The sequence below is a fragment of the Poecilia formosa genome, unplaced genomic scaffold (assembly GCF_000485575.1).
Source record: "Poecilia formosa unplaced genomic scaffold, Poecilia_formosa-5.1.2 Scaffold38, whole genome shotgun sequence".
Lineage (NCBI taxonomy): Eukaryota > Metazoa > Chordata > Actinopteri > Cyprinodontiformes > Poeciliidae > Poecilia > Poecilia formosa.
Window position 1 is genome coordinate 2887617 of NW_006799977.1, and position 19637 is coordinate 2907253.

General features: G+C 37.3%; 1 protein-coding gene across 5 annotated transcripts in view; it reads right to left on the minus strand.

Annotated features, from left to right (window-relative positions):
* Nucleotides 1-19637, minus strand: part of rfx2 (regulatory factor X, 2 (influences HLA class II expression)) — a 32705-nt gene that overhangs the window by 11766 nt on the left and 1302 nt on the right. For 3 of the 5 annotated variants that reach the window (XM_007550920.2, XM_007550921.2, XM_016670856.1), the window contains 4 exons: nt 6177-6285; nt 5539-5610; nt 2326-2402; nt 670-940 (listed from right to left, as the gene is read on the minus strand). In XM_007550920.2, the coding sequence (XP_007550982.1) occupies nt 670-940; nt 2326-2402; nt 5539-5610; nt 6177-6284 (528 nt within the window). In that variant the 5' untranslated portion in view covers nt 6285. Of the gene's footprint in view, nt 1-669; nt 941-2325; nt 2403-5538; nt 5611-6176; nt 6286-17215; nt 17315-19637 lie in introns of those variants that run through there. The other 2 variants (XM_016670857.1, XM_016670858.1) reach the window with 2 other exon arrangements.

Consider the following 19637-nt stretch of genomic DNA (forward strand, 5'->3'; position numbering starts at 1 on the left):
CGGCTCGGGATCTGACACACTAAAAGTATGCAAATAGGAACAACAAACAGGGTCACAGGTCAAATAAAGACCTGGGTCAACAATGTCAATCATCCCAGAGTTGGTTCAACTTCAAAAAACTTTTTTAAAACCAAAATAGGCAGATACGTTAGAAGCTACAATGACAAAATCAGGCACAACATAAAGTAACTCTACATTGATTTCTTCAGAGAGAAAAAAAACTAAATTATTTGAGTGATTAGATGTTTAACTGAATGACTAAAGTGGAGACATCTATGGAGGAAAATCAATCAAAACTGATGCCAGACTTTAGACATAAGAGAAGGAAAAAGAAGCAGGCAGAGTTCCAAGGCTTTAGCAGAGATCCAGCGGGCTCTGGGCCAAATGGTAAGAAGCCCCAGGGGTTTCTTTGTTTCAGGGCCTCTCGAATGCCCCATGAAAACCCTTAAAACAATTCAGCCCTGAATTAAGGCAAAGTCCCACTTCTGCAGGCTAGCTGCCTAGCACCACTTTGCTCTCAGTGTGTGGTCATTCAGGTACAACAACTCAAATCAGGTTGTGGACTGCTGGCATAAAGGAGTGTTAATCAGGAAACAGGTCCTGCCAGCTGAGCCGACAGAATCCACAGAAAACTTTGACTTTCCTGGTTCTACCTCAGGACCAACTCACCATGGCTGAGGAGGAGCGAGACGAGTGTGAGATGTGGTTGCGGTTCCCCTCCATGCCGCCGCTGTGCAGCAGGTAGGTGCTGCCGCTGGAAATGATGTGGCTGCTGCCCACGTCCATGGCAATGCCCACCATGCCGTGAGGCGGCACGCCACTGCTGGCGGAGGACACCACCGTGGTGACGTGGGTTCCTCCGGCCTGAGAGTCAAAGTAGGCCCCCCCGCTGCCCTGTCCGTACAGCTGGGAGTCCGGGTTGTAGGAGTAGGCCGTTCGGCTGCAGACAGATGGCTGCGGTTAGCATCAGGTGCATTTTGAGTTTTACCATAAACATCTTCAATAAATTCGCTTTGTCCTGTTTCAGAAGAAGTTCAATGAAAGCAGAGATGCACCAAGAAATCAGCTGATGATTTTTGGTTTAATCGGAAACTCAAATGTTCTAATCATTTGTCAGTCAGTGAATGCATCACACCAAAGCTCTACTGGGTCACACTCACTGAAATGATTAATCAGGATCATCGTGATTAATCGATTATTGGAGTAATCGTCAACTAATTTAGTAATCGACTAATCATTAACTGGAGGAGACAGACTCAAAGAGAGGCCATTTTCAAAAAAGCAACAGTCAGAGCAGTTAATAAGCCAAAGCTGTATAAAAATGTATATTTTGCATTTATGATTTTAAAAAACAAAAACTTCTTTGTAAAAATGTTCTACCCAAAACTCCTCAGGTGGCTGTTTTAGCTTCACCTATTTTAAATCCTATTAAAGGAAATATTTCCTCATCAAATAATTAATTGGCTAAATTGTAAAGTAAACAGATTATCTCTACAGTATTGATGTTAAGTCAAGCAGAAAGAGATCGATTTTTCACAAGTTAATATTATAAGTGTTTCTTAGCTGTAGATGCATCTTTTGCAACAAATGATCAAGCATTTGCTAAAGGAATACTACGTTAACGTCAGTTTATTTTCCAAAACTAATTATTAGTTTTTCATTGCATCTGTAGTTCTGTATTGGTTAAATGAAAAATATTCAGAATGGGCAATATTTTTATCCGATTAATTGTCACAATAGTAGATAGAATAACTGATAACTAGAATAATCGTTAGTTGCAGGCCTAAACTGCAGTGGATTATTGATGTGTTGAATAGCTAGATCAGAATTCAAAATCTAAATTTTGATCAGCGTGTCCCTTGTTTAGCCCACAGGAATGATTTGCTGTATGCAATTGTGTCGACATGGACAACAGATTAAGTGACGTCACAAAACTCGGTCATATTGGAGCAACATTAAACAATAAAACTGCAAAACGGAGAAGAAGAAAAAAAAAACAGCTGGGCTTTAATTAGCCTAAATGGCATTTTGATTGGAGCCACTTTAAAAACAGTTGGAGATGCAGTTAACATGAGGAGACAAGTGGTGAGGGAAATCTCATCCGTCACCGTGTTTTCAACACACCACTCACTCTTGCATAATTTAAGAAGATTGTAATCACTGTGGTGTAAACTGTGAGTCTGTGTCAGAATCTGGAAAAAATATCTGCAGGTTTTTGTCAAATTTCATGGGGAGTGTTTTTTTTATTATTATTATTATTACGTAAAACTTCCTTGACAGGAATAAAACACCTTAAAACCAGTTAAATTAAAGAACTGAGCTTACATAGTTCCGTTGGTATAAACTGCTTCTCCGCTTTCTCCTACATATTGTACTGGAGTTGGGTAGACATGTTGTACCTGCTGCTTGTATAAAGAGACACAGTACAAAAAGTTGTGTTCAGAGTTAAAACAGCTGTGAAATGGAAAAAATGCAGTTAGGTGATTAAATAAAATATAGCAGAAAAAAGAAAAACCTGTCCACCCCTTGGCTTATTCACAATCTGTCCAAAGCACAAGTTATTAAAATATTTTTTAAAAAATCATCAATTAAAACCCCAGCTAAAGGTGTGTAAAAAAACTTTTTTTTTTTTACTGCAGCATAACAATCTAAAAATGAAAAATTAAGAAAAATCCAACATTTTACGCATGTCAATTTATTTAGTGGAAGGAAAAACCCCACATTTTTCTTTTGTTTCTTCCAAAAATCTCAAATGCAGCTGTAGCAATATGTCTGAGAACTAATGAACACTTTGAATTGATCGCTTCTACAGTTGATAGGAATGAAATCTTTGATTATTAACCCACAACTTCCTGGTTCTCTGGAATATACACGTTTAATTTGACACAGAGCCCCATTTTGCTTAACCCCTCTTCAAAATGGAAGAAAAAAACATGGGATTCAACAAAAGCAGATGTGTGTATTATTATTATTATTATTATTATTATTATTATTATTGTTGTTGTTATTATTATTATGAAGTCATGAAATGCCTACAAGGACATGGCTGCTCAACAAAACTTTCACATATTTAATATCAGAGAAATGATTATTAAGACAACTAAAACTTTGAAAAACAGTGCTGGACAAAGATCCATCCTGTCATCACATACAGAGAGTAGCAGATTTTAAAAAAATCTCCAAAGATTACCATGAGAGGCCTGTAGTAAATATTGAGGGGTCACCATGTCTCCTTAATAACCTATAAACATGTCAGCAGTTGGGAAGCATGTCAGATGTTCTGCCATGCCCAAAAAATCCGAGGCTTTGTGCCTTTCCCTCTTGTTTATTAGAGCATATTGCATCATTAACTCCAAGTAATACCAGAACATTTTATATAAAGTCTAATAAGATAATGGTAGAAAACTGAGAATGGGTCATAACTGGGTCTTTCAGCTCAGTAATGATCCATAACGTCCGGTTACACTGACACAATAATCATTCACAAGAAACTGTTTTCAATGCCCATCCGAGTCTATAGAACAAACTCCTACAGAAAAACTGCAGGGAAAGCTGAATTTATGACAAAAAACACTCCTAGCTCTGAACAACATACAGAGATTATGAAAAGAAGAACGGTCAAAGATTCCTCTGTTCGTGTCCCAACATTGTGATAAAAAGACCAAGTTCTGTCCCGTTGGCAAAACTGAAAAATACGAAATAAAAACATAGACCAGCTGCGGTGATTTTGTAAAAAACAAAACAAAAAAAAAAGTGTATAGAATAACTTATTTGTCTGGGATTTTTCTTCCACATTGCATAAATGTATTCAAACTAAAGCTTGCACTTTTCTTAATTTTTCTCTAAGATTGTAGTTCAGAAGTAAAAAACAAAACATCTTTACCTGGGGTGCCAATAGATGTGGATGCTACGAAAATGTGAAGAAAATTGGAATTGGACAATGAAACTAAATTAATTGCTACTGGTTATGAAATGCATCCGAACTTCAACAGACTGTAATGATGCAGATGCACAACTAGAGATGTAGGAACTACTTAAGGATGAAAATGGAGAGAAAGTCGTAACAAACGGTTGGGTTTTGGTTCAAGCCTTCAGGAATACCACTCAAACTCTGCAGCAGGTTGACACAACGCACTTAGACTAAGAAGAGTTGAAAACCAAAAAAATAAAAACAATTCATAATGTCACAAGTCATATTTTACAGTTAAGTCCAAAATTAACTGTAATTTCGGATTAAATTTTTTTTCTGAAAAGAAATTTATCGCTAGAGTTACTCGAACATCAAATTCAAAAGGCTTGTGTTTACATTTTCATATACGAATGCAATGTCACAAATCATTTACACCCATCAATAAGAATATTTTTTACTGGCATCACAGCAATCAAATCATTGTTTGAATTACTGACTAGGTTTTGGTGAATTTTTACCATTTTATCTGTTTTTGGTGATGAGCTCCATGTCTTTGCGTTTGGAAAACCTCCATACCATAATCCTAATCTTCAGCTCTTTACACAGATCATCAAATTCAGGTTTGCAATCTAGCTGGGCCACTACAAAATGTTCATATTATTTGCAGTCAGAATAAAAATTTTGTCATTAACAATTACAATAAACTTACGTCTGCCAGACATAAGTCTAATTTTGGCTCTAATTGCACCTTTAATTTTTTTCAACATTAATCTAACTGTAAATATTTTAGTGTTGCTGCCTGGACTTCCATTTTCCACATTTTTAGTATGTGAATGTTGATGTTAATGACATGTGCATGTGTTTCAAATGAAAAGGGGGTAGCTGGAGACAATCTTGCAGATGTTCCTTTATAAAAACATGTCCCTCAGTAGAAACGTTTCTAACAAAGTGAGGGGTAACATCAAAATCAACCTCAGTGGATTGAAAGAAGGGAGCCTAACGAGGGTCCTTCCTCCCATCAAATTGGGAACAAGGAAGCAGTGCCAGTTCAAAAACAGCCTCATTTTAACTTGGGTGTTTGTGATCCTACAGCTCAGCCACAGAATGAAACTTTTCATATCCTTAAGAGGCGCACAAAGGAAAAGATGCACAGCTTGTTGGAGAGGAACAGGCTGGTAAGTTAAGTCTTACCAAAAATCAAATTTAAGATAATTTTTTCTGAATGGAAAGTGTCACAAAGGGATAAATAATATATCTTTGAGGATATACAGAGCACTGAAAATGATTTACTCCAAAATAATGGTCCAAATCATGATAAGTCCAACTCTGAGTAGCTCAAAAGGAAAAAACTTTAAAATCTATGGAGTGGTCTAGTCAAAGTCAAGGGTCAGGTTGGTTTGGACAACTGTTTTTCACTTGAAAATGAATAAATTATTAAAGTTTCATAATCTGAAACTTGGGTGATCTTTTGTAGCCAAATAACCATGTTTTAGGAAAAGAACGTATATCTCTCTGGCTAAATTTAACTGGTAAAAAGACTTTTGAAAATCTTTAAAGCAGTCTGTAAAAAGTCAAGGGGTGTCCAACTATTTTCAGAACACGGTACAGGTATGCACAGTACTGTGTACCTGCTGGGGGACCCTGGATACTGATACTTGTCCTCCTTTCTGAGCTGAGCCTGTGGCTTGAACCAGCACCCTCTGTGTGAATATGAGACACAACTCAATTACATAGGTATGCATGTACATACACACACAAACACTAGAAGTCTACACAACGAGAAAACACCTTTATCAAGAAAACACTGATTACTACATGTTAAACCTTTCATTGTTTCGGAAAAGATAATGTTGACATTTTACTGAAAAACAGAAGCAGCGAAGACAGAGAAATGGAACGAGCGACATGGAAATGAGATGAGAGGTGTAGGTTTTGTTTATGTGGCATGCAGTCCAATTTTCTGCCATCAAGCAGCTCATTTGTGTCACCAAATGATAAAAAAAAGACACCAGTTATTAACTTTAAATAGTATAACTTCAAATTCCTAATGAAAAATAAATCTAATACTATTTCTGCTGGTTTTACCTGTAAAGTTAATCTTTAGCACATTCAGAATCAACTACCTTCAGCTTTAACATCATTCAAAATATTTACAATAAGCTCCTGACTGACATTTTATCCTATCTAGGATTAGGAAGTCCAATCGAAGAAGGCTTTTTCCTGTCCTTATAGAAACAGCAGGTGGGCTGATGGGCGGGGTCCCTACCTGCTGGGAGGCTGGGACAGGCTGTACCACAGGAGCCTGGGCCGATGATGATGTCCGTAGTGTTGCCACACCAGTGGGGGGGTCTGACGCTGCTTCTGAGTTCTGCATGCTGGAATTCATAGAAAAAAAATGCATGAGATAATGCACTAATCTGGAACAAAAATTTCACAGAACATTCAGAGGTCATATTAAGATTTAAAACTAGAGATTCGGGGTGAAGCACAACCCATGTATAGAGGCCTTAGTCCTCAACGCGGCTGTCACAGCTTTGAGTCCCAGCCTGTTGATCTTTGCCACATTTCTTTCAGACTTTCAGACTTTCACGTCTGACCGTCATCAAGTAAAGGCCACTAGAGCCAATAAAACCTTTAAAAAAAAAAAAGAATTGCATCAAGAATTGGACGATGTTTAGTTTGATCCGTCTTGATCACTGGCTGGTCAGTCAGAAAATGAAAAATCCAATCTTTTTTGAAGTCAATGAACATACCAGACACTTTGTTGCAAATTTTTAGAAAATAAAGTTTCTGTTGACTAAAAGTCACCAGAAGTTACTAAAGAAAGAAATAACATTTGTAAAATAATAACATATGTAATTTGATATCAGCAAAAGAGGCCCATAAGCTGGATACTGGAAGTTGCTTAGGTTTTTTTATTTATGGATTTTTGTTGTTTCAGTTTTCTTAACTGTGGTTTGGGTGGTTTTGTTCAGACTTTTGCTGTCTCCAAAAGTCTCCAAAAGCATAATAAAAAAGCCACCAGATTCATTTTCAGTCTTTTTTGATCACAGAATAACAAGGGGGTCTGAATAATGTAAATACAACAACAACGTCAGTAAGTTGACAGCAAAGGGGGAAGCAGAGAGATGCAACAAGCAGTTTAAAAAGGAAAATGTATTTCCTATGACATGTCAAGACATGCCTGTGGTTGATTCCAGCCATAAGAGAGAGACTTTTAGCTGCTAACAGGAAGGCCAACTGGAGAACCTCAAAGGTAATTGGTTTAAATCTTTTAAGTTATTCGTCTGTCTTGGGAAATGAGGGGATTGGAATGTTAGCAACCTTTTGAACATTTCAACGTTAACATGAGGATCTAGATTCACTAAGAAACAAACAGTGGCTGTTGATTTATTTATGCTACTTGTGCTAACAGAGTTGCTAAAAACAGTCAATTATAGTAATCATCATTCAAAAGACTTGGCAGAGTCTTTTGGCTGTATCAAGTCAAGCTGCGTCACCAAAACCTTTAAGTGACCCACTGGATATCGTTTGGTTTTAATAAATGCCAAAAATGGGAGGTCCCAACAGTACTCCTCACTATCTACTATCAGAACAGAATCATGTGGGAAAGTTAGGGCAGAGGAGCTAAAATTACCAACAGTACTGCGCCATTCCCTGCAGGCCGAACCCACTGCCACCACTTTGCTTTCCACTGGGTCACAATGTGTGCAGCATAGCAAAGGGGAGCTAAAAATGGAGTGACACAAAGGCTCTTTAAAAATCAAAGACACAGAGAGAAAGAGCTGGGGTAAGGCATGCACAAGAATGGTACTGCAAGGGGAGAAGAGAGTGAAGAGAAAAAAAAAACACAAGTTCCCTACTTTCTGAAAAAAAAAGGGGAAAAGATGAAAATGGCAGTGGGGTTTCAGCCCCTGCAAAGGTCCTGACGATATCCAGCATGAGTTTTAAATGAGAGACGTCTCCATGGGCTCCAATAATCCAGCTGATATGAGGAAATTCCTCAATGCTTTGTAAACGCTTGTCGGTTGCTATGGTGAGGACTCCATGACGACCACCATGAGTCAACCCCCACCCCTCTGTGTTCGCTCCCCATCCTCATCCCTCTTTTATAAAGCTCTTCCACAGGAACTCTTGAGTGTGACCACAAAGAGGGAAAGGGGGAGGAGAGCAGCAATAAGGGTGAGAGATACGGCAGCACAGCTGGGGGGGTGGGCTCATCTGATGAGCAAGATGTAGCTTACGGCAGAAATCCTGGATAGTTAGCAGACCAGCGGAAGATTAAAAATCATTGAAAAGTTACAAGAGACAGCCTGATCTCGACATCCTATGATTATTAGCCTCGTCAGTCAGCCCGCATAACTTTGTTATTTCAGTTTCCAGTAAGCCATCGCTGACAAGCACCACTTCAATCATAGCTGAGCCAACACATAAACAAGAGAGTAAAGAGCCAATTTTAAGTTATTTGACGAGGAACTTTTTGTCCATTATGCATTTTGTAAACAATAAATATGGAATGAGGACTCAAAATGTTTACAAAGCAAAAACACCATTTAAAAAAGCCTAAGGAAGTCTAGCTCATGGCTACTAACAATAAAACGCAAGACTTCCCCCAGGAAACCGTGTTTATGCGTTGGTAAATGTTAAAAATTACAAATATATGGACGTGCCCAAGTAGGTATCATAATTTGGAAATAACGTGTGAGGCCAATGGGTAGGTACAAGGAAGGCACAAATGGTGTGCACTCCCTTGCACCCAGCTCAATTTGTCATTTATAAACCTAACTTAATCCGTCTTTACTGTTACTGGCTTGTGTATAAAGAACACCAGCCAGTAAATAAACAAATGATTTAAAATAAATGATACTTAGCGGGTGGCCCGCCAGGCTTATAATACACTAGATGAAACCCTGAAAAGCTTGTAAGTGTGTTTGTTATATTTTAGATCAGCTTTGAGAGACTATTTGATAAGACTTTCAATTTCAAATAATAAACCAAAGTTAGTCGGCAGGATTCATAAGCTGTCATACGAATAAAAGAACCCAAACCATGCGCTTCAAAATAAAAAAAACTGCCTAAAAACTGCTTAGAACTACAAAATCATGGTTACCAAAAGGAAGTGGAAATAAATGCGAGCAGCTCTGAACAAAAATGCTGAGCTCACACAGAAAAACATCTGCTTGGGTGGATCATTTCAGGAAAATATGGTCATCATTCATTCACACAATCACACAAGCTACTGGCACTGTTCACTATGAGACGTAGGAATTTCAGATCACCAGCTTAACACTGCATCATGATACAAATTAAGGACTAGCACTTTTTATATAGGTTCTTTATTGAATAATTAGGTTGGCAACACTTTATTTGAAGGGGTGTGCATAAGACTAACATAACACTGTCATAAACGTGACATAACATCTGTCATGAACATGAACGAGTCCTTATGAACGTCTATGACTGTTATGAAGTGTCATTCGGTAAATAATGACAATTTTAATGCAACGTTGCATTAAAAGTTGCATTAAAAGTCCATTAAAGGTGCCAACTTTGCATGATTTTGTAAATAATGATAATTTAATGCAATGTTGGCACTTTTAATGGACTTTCAATGCAACTTTTAGAGCAACCTTGCATTAAAAGTGTCATTATTTACCGAATGACACTTCATGACAACAGCCATAGACATTCATAAAGACTCGTTCATGTTCATGACAGGTGTTATGTCATGTTTATGACAGTGTCATGTCAGTCTTATTCACACCCCATCAAATAAAGTGTTACTACCATTAGGCTTAGCTTTGTCTAAGGCAAAGTTTAGTAATTTTAGTTAGGACCAACTTAACTGAAAGAGATTCAGTGTAATAATAATGTATCCATTCAAATTATCATCTCAAGATAAGGTAAAAGTCATATTACATGGATTAGATTCAATTAAATACAGTCTAATCAGTAAGAAACCCCAAAAATATTTTTTCTGTTTAGTAAACTCATAGTTCTTAGGCGCTGAAAGGCCACAGATAAAAAGTCATTTCACACTGAAATGACTTTCAGTGTGAAAGTCATTTCTGAATGAAGAGGACTGAGTTAGCCTTTCTTTCATGAGACAAAAACGAGGCTTTCAAAAATTGTGCCACAGAATTCAAAAAAGGTTTAGAGACTTCTAGAAAGAAGTCACATTGGGGATGAAACAGCAGCAGATGACAGAAAGCAGAAACAAAACAAAATGTTGGCAATCTTTTGCAAGTTTCACATCTAAAGTATGACTCTTCATTCTCCTAACTGTCCCAATAATAACAAGCAATAGCAGAACATGATATAGACAACTTAAAATGTCAACTCTGGAGTCACAGTGTGGGTCAGCTGGTAGAGCAGATCCCTCTTTTAGAGGTTACAGTCCTCAGCGCAGCTTTCTAGAGTTCAACTCCACGCCCCGGGGGATTTACTGCACGTCTTCACCCTTTTTCCTTCTGCCTCATTCCTCGTCAGCTAAGTGGGGAATAAATAAAAGCAACCAGCGCCTGAAAATCGTAAAGGAAGAAATAATCATGATCAACTAGGCAAAAATAACGCAATCATTTTGTTTTGGTTTTGACACAGCAGTAGAATCTAGTGGAACTGCTTTGTGTCACCTGTGTCAAAGCTCAAATATGTAAAAGGTCAGAGTTATACAGAATTGGTGATTATAAATCAGTCACAAAACTGTTTAATCGATGCATCTTGATTTACTGGTGAATTTTGCAAACAGTAGAGTATAAAAACCAGTACCTTTAGATTGGAAATGTAACTTTCCTCAGTTCGAGAGAGCAATTACATTTAATAATGTGGTTTTCTTGGGACACTATTGTGCCATCAGTGACATATTAGATGCGATGTCACAGAGATAATGATCTGTCTACATGACTAACACTGAGTAAATAAGACCTGTGTTGAAATGTAAACGTTCCTAATATTTAAAATACTGTAGATAGATCTTAAAAGTTTCCCAGAGAACAGATAACAAAAGCAATCCCTGTAGACAGGTTCTCGTATTTTACAAAATAGCTTCATTCCTAACTCGTATGCCTGAGAACAACATAAACAACTGTACATTTAAAAGGCTCCTGCAACTTTCAAATATCACTCTGAAGTCTGGGGTTTTGGACCCAAAGTGTGAGCTAAGTTATAAATACATGGCAGCAATCCTATAATTTTTCTCTGTAACTTGTCTTTTTCACCAGAGGAAGTGACACAACCCTAGGGGGCAATTTATGTCATTAAAGAGTGGGTGGCAGTGTGTCACGATGGTGCAGAAGAAACTAGAACTGGGTGCTGCTGACCTGTATGTTCTCATCCTGTAAAGTCAAACTTTAAATAAGTTGGCTGAAGTGTGCCAAATCATTGAGTTGGAGTAGGAACAAAGAATGGGGCCTTAGAGGAGTCCTTCTGCTTCATGTCTGGATAAGGTTAAAAGTCACACAAATTCCCCACCAGCAGCTCAGAAAGGCACAAAGGTAGAACACAGCATGAGGCACATTACACTGCTGCAAAAACCAATACTCAGGAAAGTCTGCTGTTGAGAGCCAGTCCTTTCTGAGTCCAACACAAAGACAACCTCATCTAAAAAGTCTGTTTTCAAGTTAAGTCTTTGAGCCTGATTTTATGCGAGTAAATCCCTGAAGAGCACTTAGCAGCATCACAGCAGCTCCTCCACTGAAAAAAATACCCAAGTTTCACAAGCTGCACTGAAACAACAAGAGACTTTATAACAAGCAGAAAGTCTAAGTAATTGCACAGTTCATCATGTTAACAGCAAAGACGAAATCTAAGGCTGTGTCACTGATATATCAAACGGAAACGGCGCTCAATTGCTGAAAAACACATACAGATGTTCAATTAAAAGCAGGAGCCCACAGTCTTGGCTCGTGTTTGCACCGGCCCACATTGTTTGCAGAGCAACAACGGTTGCTAGTGGCAACACCTTCCACTCCCGTTTCCAGGAGCCTGTTGCTACGCAACCAACAGAATACTTCCCAAACTAAACAATGCCATCCCCCCACCTGATTCCTCCATCTCACGCTAAGTAGAAACTTACAACAATAAATACTATGTAAGCTGTTAATTTCAGACAGCAGGGGGGCCTCAGGGCAGAGTTATTTTAGTGCTCAAGCCATGTAGAAATGTACAGACTTGATACTCGCTGTGAATGTTTTTGCTATGGCTTGATAAAGTTTGTTACTTTGTAACCACTAAGTGGTCAAAAGAAGGAACAATGTTTGAGTCATAAACAGAACGATGGATTTTTTTTTCTAGAAACTTTATACCTCCAACATTGAAAAACATAAACACACAAGTCCAGCAGACGTTTTTCCAAAGATTCCTGGTCAGATGAGACAATAAACAACTCAGCAACTGTTTTTTCCCCCCAACTCAGTGAAAACTCCTTTCAAACTAAAGCAACACTTTTAAAAGAAGATATGAGGAAGGCAAATGCCTCCATTAGCTTTACTCTTCATCAAAAAGCAACAGGTTCCATTAAAATGTAACATTTGTTTTACAACTTTAAATATATTTTTAAAGTTATTTATGTTTAAACAAACATTTTGATCATGCATATTCTTGAGAGAAAAATCAAATCTGATGCACACATGCTCACACAAAGAGCAAATTAAGATATGAGAGATTTCCACAGCAGAAGCTGCTCTTCAAGCTTGTCTCATTAATTCATGGCTAATCCAATCAAAGCAGCTCTCGGTGTCTGCAGATGGCAGAGCTGGGGGGGTTAACAGAGAAAAGAGGAACCGACCACTGCCTCTGATCCAAGAATACTCCTCCCCTCCCCACCTCTGGTCATCAGCACAACCTGTCCACTCTGTCACTGTGTGCACTGCAGACCTGACAGCCACGGAGAGAGAAAGATCAAACTGCTGCCATGGAGATTGTATGTTCGCCACCTCCTCCCCCACACCATACCTCATCTAACCCTTTCCAAATTTCCACTGCTTCCTACCTTTATCTACCCCTTACCCTCATTCTTACAATTTAGCATCTTTAGATCTGAGGCTGATCTAATACAATTCCACAATTTGAGTCTTGAACATAAACCAGAAAATCAACCAACAGAAAACGAAGGGGGAAGAGGGAAGAGATGAAGACAACCAGCGATGCTATCAGATTATATTAATGCGTGGGCATTCCTCTCCATCACACTTATTTGTCTGATGTCAAGCTACAATAATGACACACTAGAATTATATAGAGAAATCGGCTGGTGACCGGAACTGGCTAATTTCCCGCTTGACTGGCCCTGATCGCTGATCACACCCGTCAGAAAGTAAAAACTGGAGCTGGCCCTGGCAACACACTGACGTGGAAGTTATTACTGAGTAAACAAGGCCGAGTTAGCGCCATTCAGTATTAGTGGAGCGATTAAAGATTAAGTTAGAAGTGTACGTTACAGAAAGTTATACAAATTACAGCAAATCGTTTTAAAGAGTCTGATTTGTATGATGGAGTTAAAGGAGATGGTCATGTTATTGCAAGAATAAAGTCAGAATATTATAAGAAAAAGGTTTTATTAGAATAAAGTCAGAATATTACGAGAAGTTGTACAATAAAGTCGAAATGATACGAGAATAGCAACAATGCTGGAAGTCATAATATTGCCAGAATAAAAATCAGTGTTACGAGAATAAAGTCATATGACAATTGAAATAAGAATAAAATTGTAATAAAAAAAGTCATAAGATTACCAGAATAAAGCCGTAATAACGCAAGAATAAATTCATAACATTGCCACAATAAAGTGGTAATACAAAAAATATTAAGTAGTAATTTCATGGTAACTCTTAGATGAATAATAATTTACAAATAGAATGAGCAATGTTGAGCATCTTGTTAACTTATACTTTGGTATTGATTTTACAAATAAGGAAAGATGTAATATTTTAACAGATTAGCATCAAATTATTATCAGTAGCAGGGTTCTGAAAAGATTGAGCAAATAACTGTGAATGAAAGTAGGGAGTAAAAGTTTACTGACTTGAAGAGCTAGCCACATCAAAACTTAACATCATCAAGGTTTTCTTTTCATTAAAATTACTTTCTCTTACTTTTATTACATTTTTTTTTCTGCTAATGTTATGACCTTATTCTAACAATTACAACTAAAATCTCTTAGCCTGGCCCTAATGCTTTTGGCTGAATAAAAACAAATTGTGCAGCATTTTTAACCTGGAAACACATTTTACAGAAATTACCTCAGATTCTAGTAATTGCTGCTTTTATCTCCTCTGGTAAACCTAAGATACGCATCATATTGCACTAAAAGAGTCAACTTTCTTGGCAAGGATTAAATGCAGAGAGGCACGGCTCAGTTATCACTGTAGTTACAGTATGCCTTTAAAGGAAGTACTTGACAATAAGCCATCAGTGCTTTGAATCTGAGACAGATCCAAGTATCTCTTCTTTGCGCTCACATCTTACCGTCAGACTCAGAGTTAAGTACTTGATGCTTATCAAATGTACACAGAGCCTGTGGCAGATATAGATACACATGTTTTATTTCCACAATATTTGTAGGTAAATCCTAGCTACCAGAAATTCCCTACAATCTTTTTTTTTTGTTTTTTTTTCACAATGGCTCAATTTCCAGCAAAACTACAATGGTACAAGATATTGAACCAAAAGCAAACTGAGCACATTCAGAAGATCTTTTAATTTTACGTGTTTTTTTAAACTCCATCCCAGGTTATACACACCCTCATGTGAAAAGCTGGAGGTGTTTCATCAAATGACTAATCCTGGAGGTGCTTTTTTCATGTAAAAACAAACTATAATCCTAAATAAACATAAGCTTTGAAAAAGCATAATACAATTAATCTCTGTTTTAATAAGAACTGTCATGAACAGACTCCAGGACACCATTTCAGAAAGCTAATGGATTTTCAATGATTTACAGTCTTGCATCCAAACTAACTGCCTACAAAGCTACGTAACTTTTGTGCTATTCAACAAAGATCTCAAAGGTAAAATTAGCCCAGCTAATTTTAAACACTGCAGCTCCACCCAATCCTCTAAAGAAAAACTGAACACGTTTAATTCTCAAAGCAATAATAGTAATAAACGTATATGAATAAAATATCTTAAATGTGTATAATCTTAACATTGTCAAAAAAAAATATGAAACACAGTTAGCCCGGTTAGACTGGACAGAGACCATCTGTACAAAAATTTCTAAGTCTTTCCACTGATTATTTGTCAAGACTTTGATTAGGCCATTCTAAGAGTTTACTATGCTTGATCATTCAGTTGTAACTCTGGCTACATGTTTAGTGTCACTGTCCTGCTGGGAGGTGAACATCAGAACCAGCAACAAGTCTTTAACAGAATTTAAGAGGTTTTTGTTCCATAATTACCTTTAATTTAGAAGCTTTCAACTTTTGACCAATGAAAACAAAAGCCAGAGGTTGCTTTTGATCCAGAAACAGGATACAACTATGACGCAATCTCTGTTGCCATGCAAAAAACATATTCTAAGTAATAAATACCTCCCAGAAGAACACAATACAACCCACATTTAGACACAGGAAGAGAAAACTGTTAAAAATCAACACTAAAGACAGTAAATTCACCTCCACATTTAGGATGAAACAAAGTTGTTTCTTTCTAACTCTTTCTCTTGGCTTAAAAGGTTTTATGTGAAACACTGAACGAAAAATCTACCACCTAAAATTCATTCTTTACTTAACAGCCAAAAGAATCGTCTACTGCCTGCTTAGAAGTTTAAGGCAGGTTCACATGAACAGACCTTCTTTATTACCAAATTGCTATCTCGTAAGTAGCCTCTAACTCAACAAAACAAAGGAAAAGTGGGAGCAAATAGGGGTCTGCAGCTATCTGCCTGAACTCAGGGAGGGGGCAGGTCATTGTAATGCAAATCTTGGTGCCTTGTCTTCAGTTTGTGGCAGGAAATTTAATTACCAGTTGTGTAGCCACGAAACAAGCAGGTGTAACGCAAGGTATGTAGCCGACACATACACTCAGACTGAGGGTAAAGACTGAAAAACATTTCATTTCACAACAAGCCTCAGCTTGTTACCGTTACACCAGGGCGAATCAGTGACTGCATTTTCTTAGGGAACAACAAGAGTTGTTTCTCCGTTTCCTAGCAGCGAAAACCCGCATTTTCCAAAATCTTTTCAGACAAACTTAAAGCAAGAGAGACAGTTTTGCTATCAACAGATAATATTGCATCACTTAACAGACCAGTGAGTTGTGGAAAGTATGAACCTGTAACATTTCAAATGCATTAATGGCACTATTAATTTCTACTTAACAAGCCCCCGCGAGGCATTCTCCTCTCAGCCCTTCAGTTTCGCTCTGTGATTTTCTGACATGCCACGACTCGAGTTCTGCAATAAACCATTAAAACGGTCTTAAAATATGACAAAGATGTGAGCAAAAATAGCGAAGGAGCTCACGTTCCAAAGCAAGTGCAGCTCTATCTGACACACAACACTCACCAGGAGAAGTATATGTATATATATATTATGGTTTGGAAAGCAGCTACATTTTTCTAGTTTCATTTTTCCAGCTGTTTGAAGCATAGAAAAACTAATAATCCTTCTCCACCTGTTGCTATACACTGCTGCTCAGCTGGATGAAAGAAGGCACCAACTCTTTTTTCAGGCTATTTTAGAAATTCAGCTGTCTGGAAATGTTTTTAGATGGATTTTTTTTAATCCATCTAACTGGTTCATAAGGACTATGAACCAGTTAGAATAATTGTTCCCTACATTAAATCAAACATTTGTTTTTAACATTTATGTCAGTACCATAATAACCTGAAACCGTGGTATTTACTCAAGGTTATGATACCGTACAAATATAACTTTTTTTGTATAATCTAAGTGGATGGTTTCATCAAGATAGCTAAATACATCATCGGCAAACACTGACATCATACACATATGAATGCAGACAAAAAATTCATACACACATTGACTAAAAGCTGTGTTAGGTCACCCACTGCCCAGGAGATCTCTGCAGCTGTTCTGCTGCTTACTGACTGCACACAGGGATCCATTAAACATGTCAGATGCAAAATGAGTAAGAGTTGATAATGGAATACAATAATCCATCAAAATACTTTGTGGAACACAGGGTAGAAACTCTTTATTGCTAAGTTACAAGCCAGTGTTGTGCTTACAGATAAAATAGGTTATTCCTCAAATTTCAAAAGCTGACACGTGACCTAACAGAAAGTTAGAAACAACAATCTCCTTAATTACTTCTGCTCTGTTCCATCAAGTGCTTTCCACATACCTTTTCTCAGACCTGCCTCTGCAAACTGAAGGTATGCAATGCAGCCACAAGGAGGGAGATAAAATATACCTGATGAGGACATTTCACTCCCTGGCCCTCTCTGACCCTTTTTTCTTTCCATGCCTTCTGTGTTTTTGTGTATCAAGTTGCCATGTAAACATAACAGTGTCACGCTTAGACGGGGAGGTTGGGCGGGTGGAGGTTTCACAGTTTCAGCAGAGTCATCGCTTTGATATCACGGTTATGATTTGGTGTTATTGCTGCTGGGAGGAATGTCTGACTAATCAAAGTTTCTTACTTCAAAACAAAGCTTTAAATTTCTTCAGTTTAAAGGAATTAAACTTTGTAGCAGGAAGAATCCCAAACATATGCAATATTTTCAAATTTCAAGACATTCACTTTGACATCATATAAAGAATAACTGAACTAATTTTACGTAAAAGAAAACAGATTTGATATGATATTTTATACCTAAAGATGAATTGAGGAAAATGGAACATATCAATGAAAGCAAAGTCTGATTTATGCTGTGAATACCAAAATGCATAAAATTAATTTCGGTTTTTAAGGCAGAAATCAAAAATAGAAACTTGAAGTTGATTCCAAATGTTTGATCTGTAGTCCAAGTCATCCAAAACCCTTTCTATGTTTCAATATGCAAGTGCAAATATTCAATAAAGATGTTTATTAGAAACATGTTGAAAGAACAGAGACGTACTGAGAAATCATCTGGTAGCAACATGAGTCTGCCTGTCAATGTAATATTGTCCTGCTCTGATCCAAGCTAAAGCTTCAGTCTTAAATAAAAAAAAAAAAACACGGCCAGCTGGAATTGAAATCAACACTGTTTGGTGTGTAATGTGTTGCTGAGTGAAGAGTGAAAAAGAATCAGCTATTTTAAGTGTCGGTAAAGGACAAATGGGGTAAAAAGCTTCCAGAACTGTATTATCTAGAGAGCCTCGCCGGCTCATCATTCAGACTGCTACAACAGGGAGTTAGATGTCAACAGAAAGCTGATTGTATTACAGGAAAGTTCCTCAGTTGTGTCTTTGTTTAGAGTCATGTAACATGCTGGATCTGGAAATGCTTTATTTTGGAAATCACACAATTCAGATAAGAATCTAATATCTCTACAAAGAATAGAAACAGAGACCACTGTTAACAATGCTAACTGTCGCGCTAAGTGCTAATAGAAGCTTAAAATGTCAACCTCGTAATCATGTTCTTTCCTTGAAATAATAGACAAATCCTGTTTAATTGCAGAGTTGGGTAATGCTGATTGCTGTCTCACACACACACACACACACACACACACACACACACACACACACACACACACACAGTGTGACATCACCCTCTGGCCCTAACATTGAGGAATTTGTAAATGATTGATCACAGAAAAAATGCCTGAGGTGTAAAACTCAACATGATCGCTCAAGCATCTTGTCAACTGTCTTTTGGAGTCATAACACACACTTCCAGGTGAAGTGTGGATAAGCACAGAGTTACAGGAAACAATGACGTTGCCAGATGATTATTAAATGCTGCAACATGAAGAGTCGGCCAACAATACCAATGTGCATTTCTCAACAGGGAATAACTGCAGCATATTTTTACCCTTCATCTGATTCTGCTGGAGTGAATCTCACTTTGGCTCCTGTAGAGCTACAATAAATGAATTTAACAGTAGACGTCATACTAAATCTGAATCTTTTTCCTCTCAAATATTAAGTTGGAGATCAGTGTTATTTATTTTAAAGGTGCTTAAGGAAACATATGGATTATCTTATGGTTTTGATTGTTTTTTTTGTTTGTTTTTTTTACAATTTCAAATTTGTACAAAAAAAATGGAAAACTGTAATGATTATAATGTCCTTATTGAAGGAAATTCCTTTGTGAAGGAGACATGATGTAATTTACTTTAACTTAGTTTTTAGTTGCTCAGATTCTTCTTTTCCACAATCAGTAAAATTTTACAGTATTTGGAGACTTTCAGTGATGCAGAGACCTCTGTAAATATTGCCTGTTAGAGAGAAACTATTGTATTTTTCCAATCAACTTTTTGGTTAAACCTTAATATTCTTTCATTTTATTCGGAAAGTTGAGAAAACATTTACTGTTATTGATAGATTTCATAAAAACAACTTTAAAAAAAATTAAAAGAAGATGAATCAGTGACAAGAATCTGACACCATCAACAAAATCTTTGATCACTGCATATACAAAACTCTTCAACAGCATAAAATACAAGTAAGAATCTGGTGGGATGTTTTTTGTTAACAGAAATAATGTACCTCCTGAGACAAAATCCTGAAAGGATAAGAAGTTTTTCATATATATAATTAGCTGTCAAAAGATGCTATAAAATGGATGACAGGGCGACTGAGAATCACAAGGGACAAACTTTATCTAACGTTTCTCT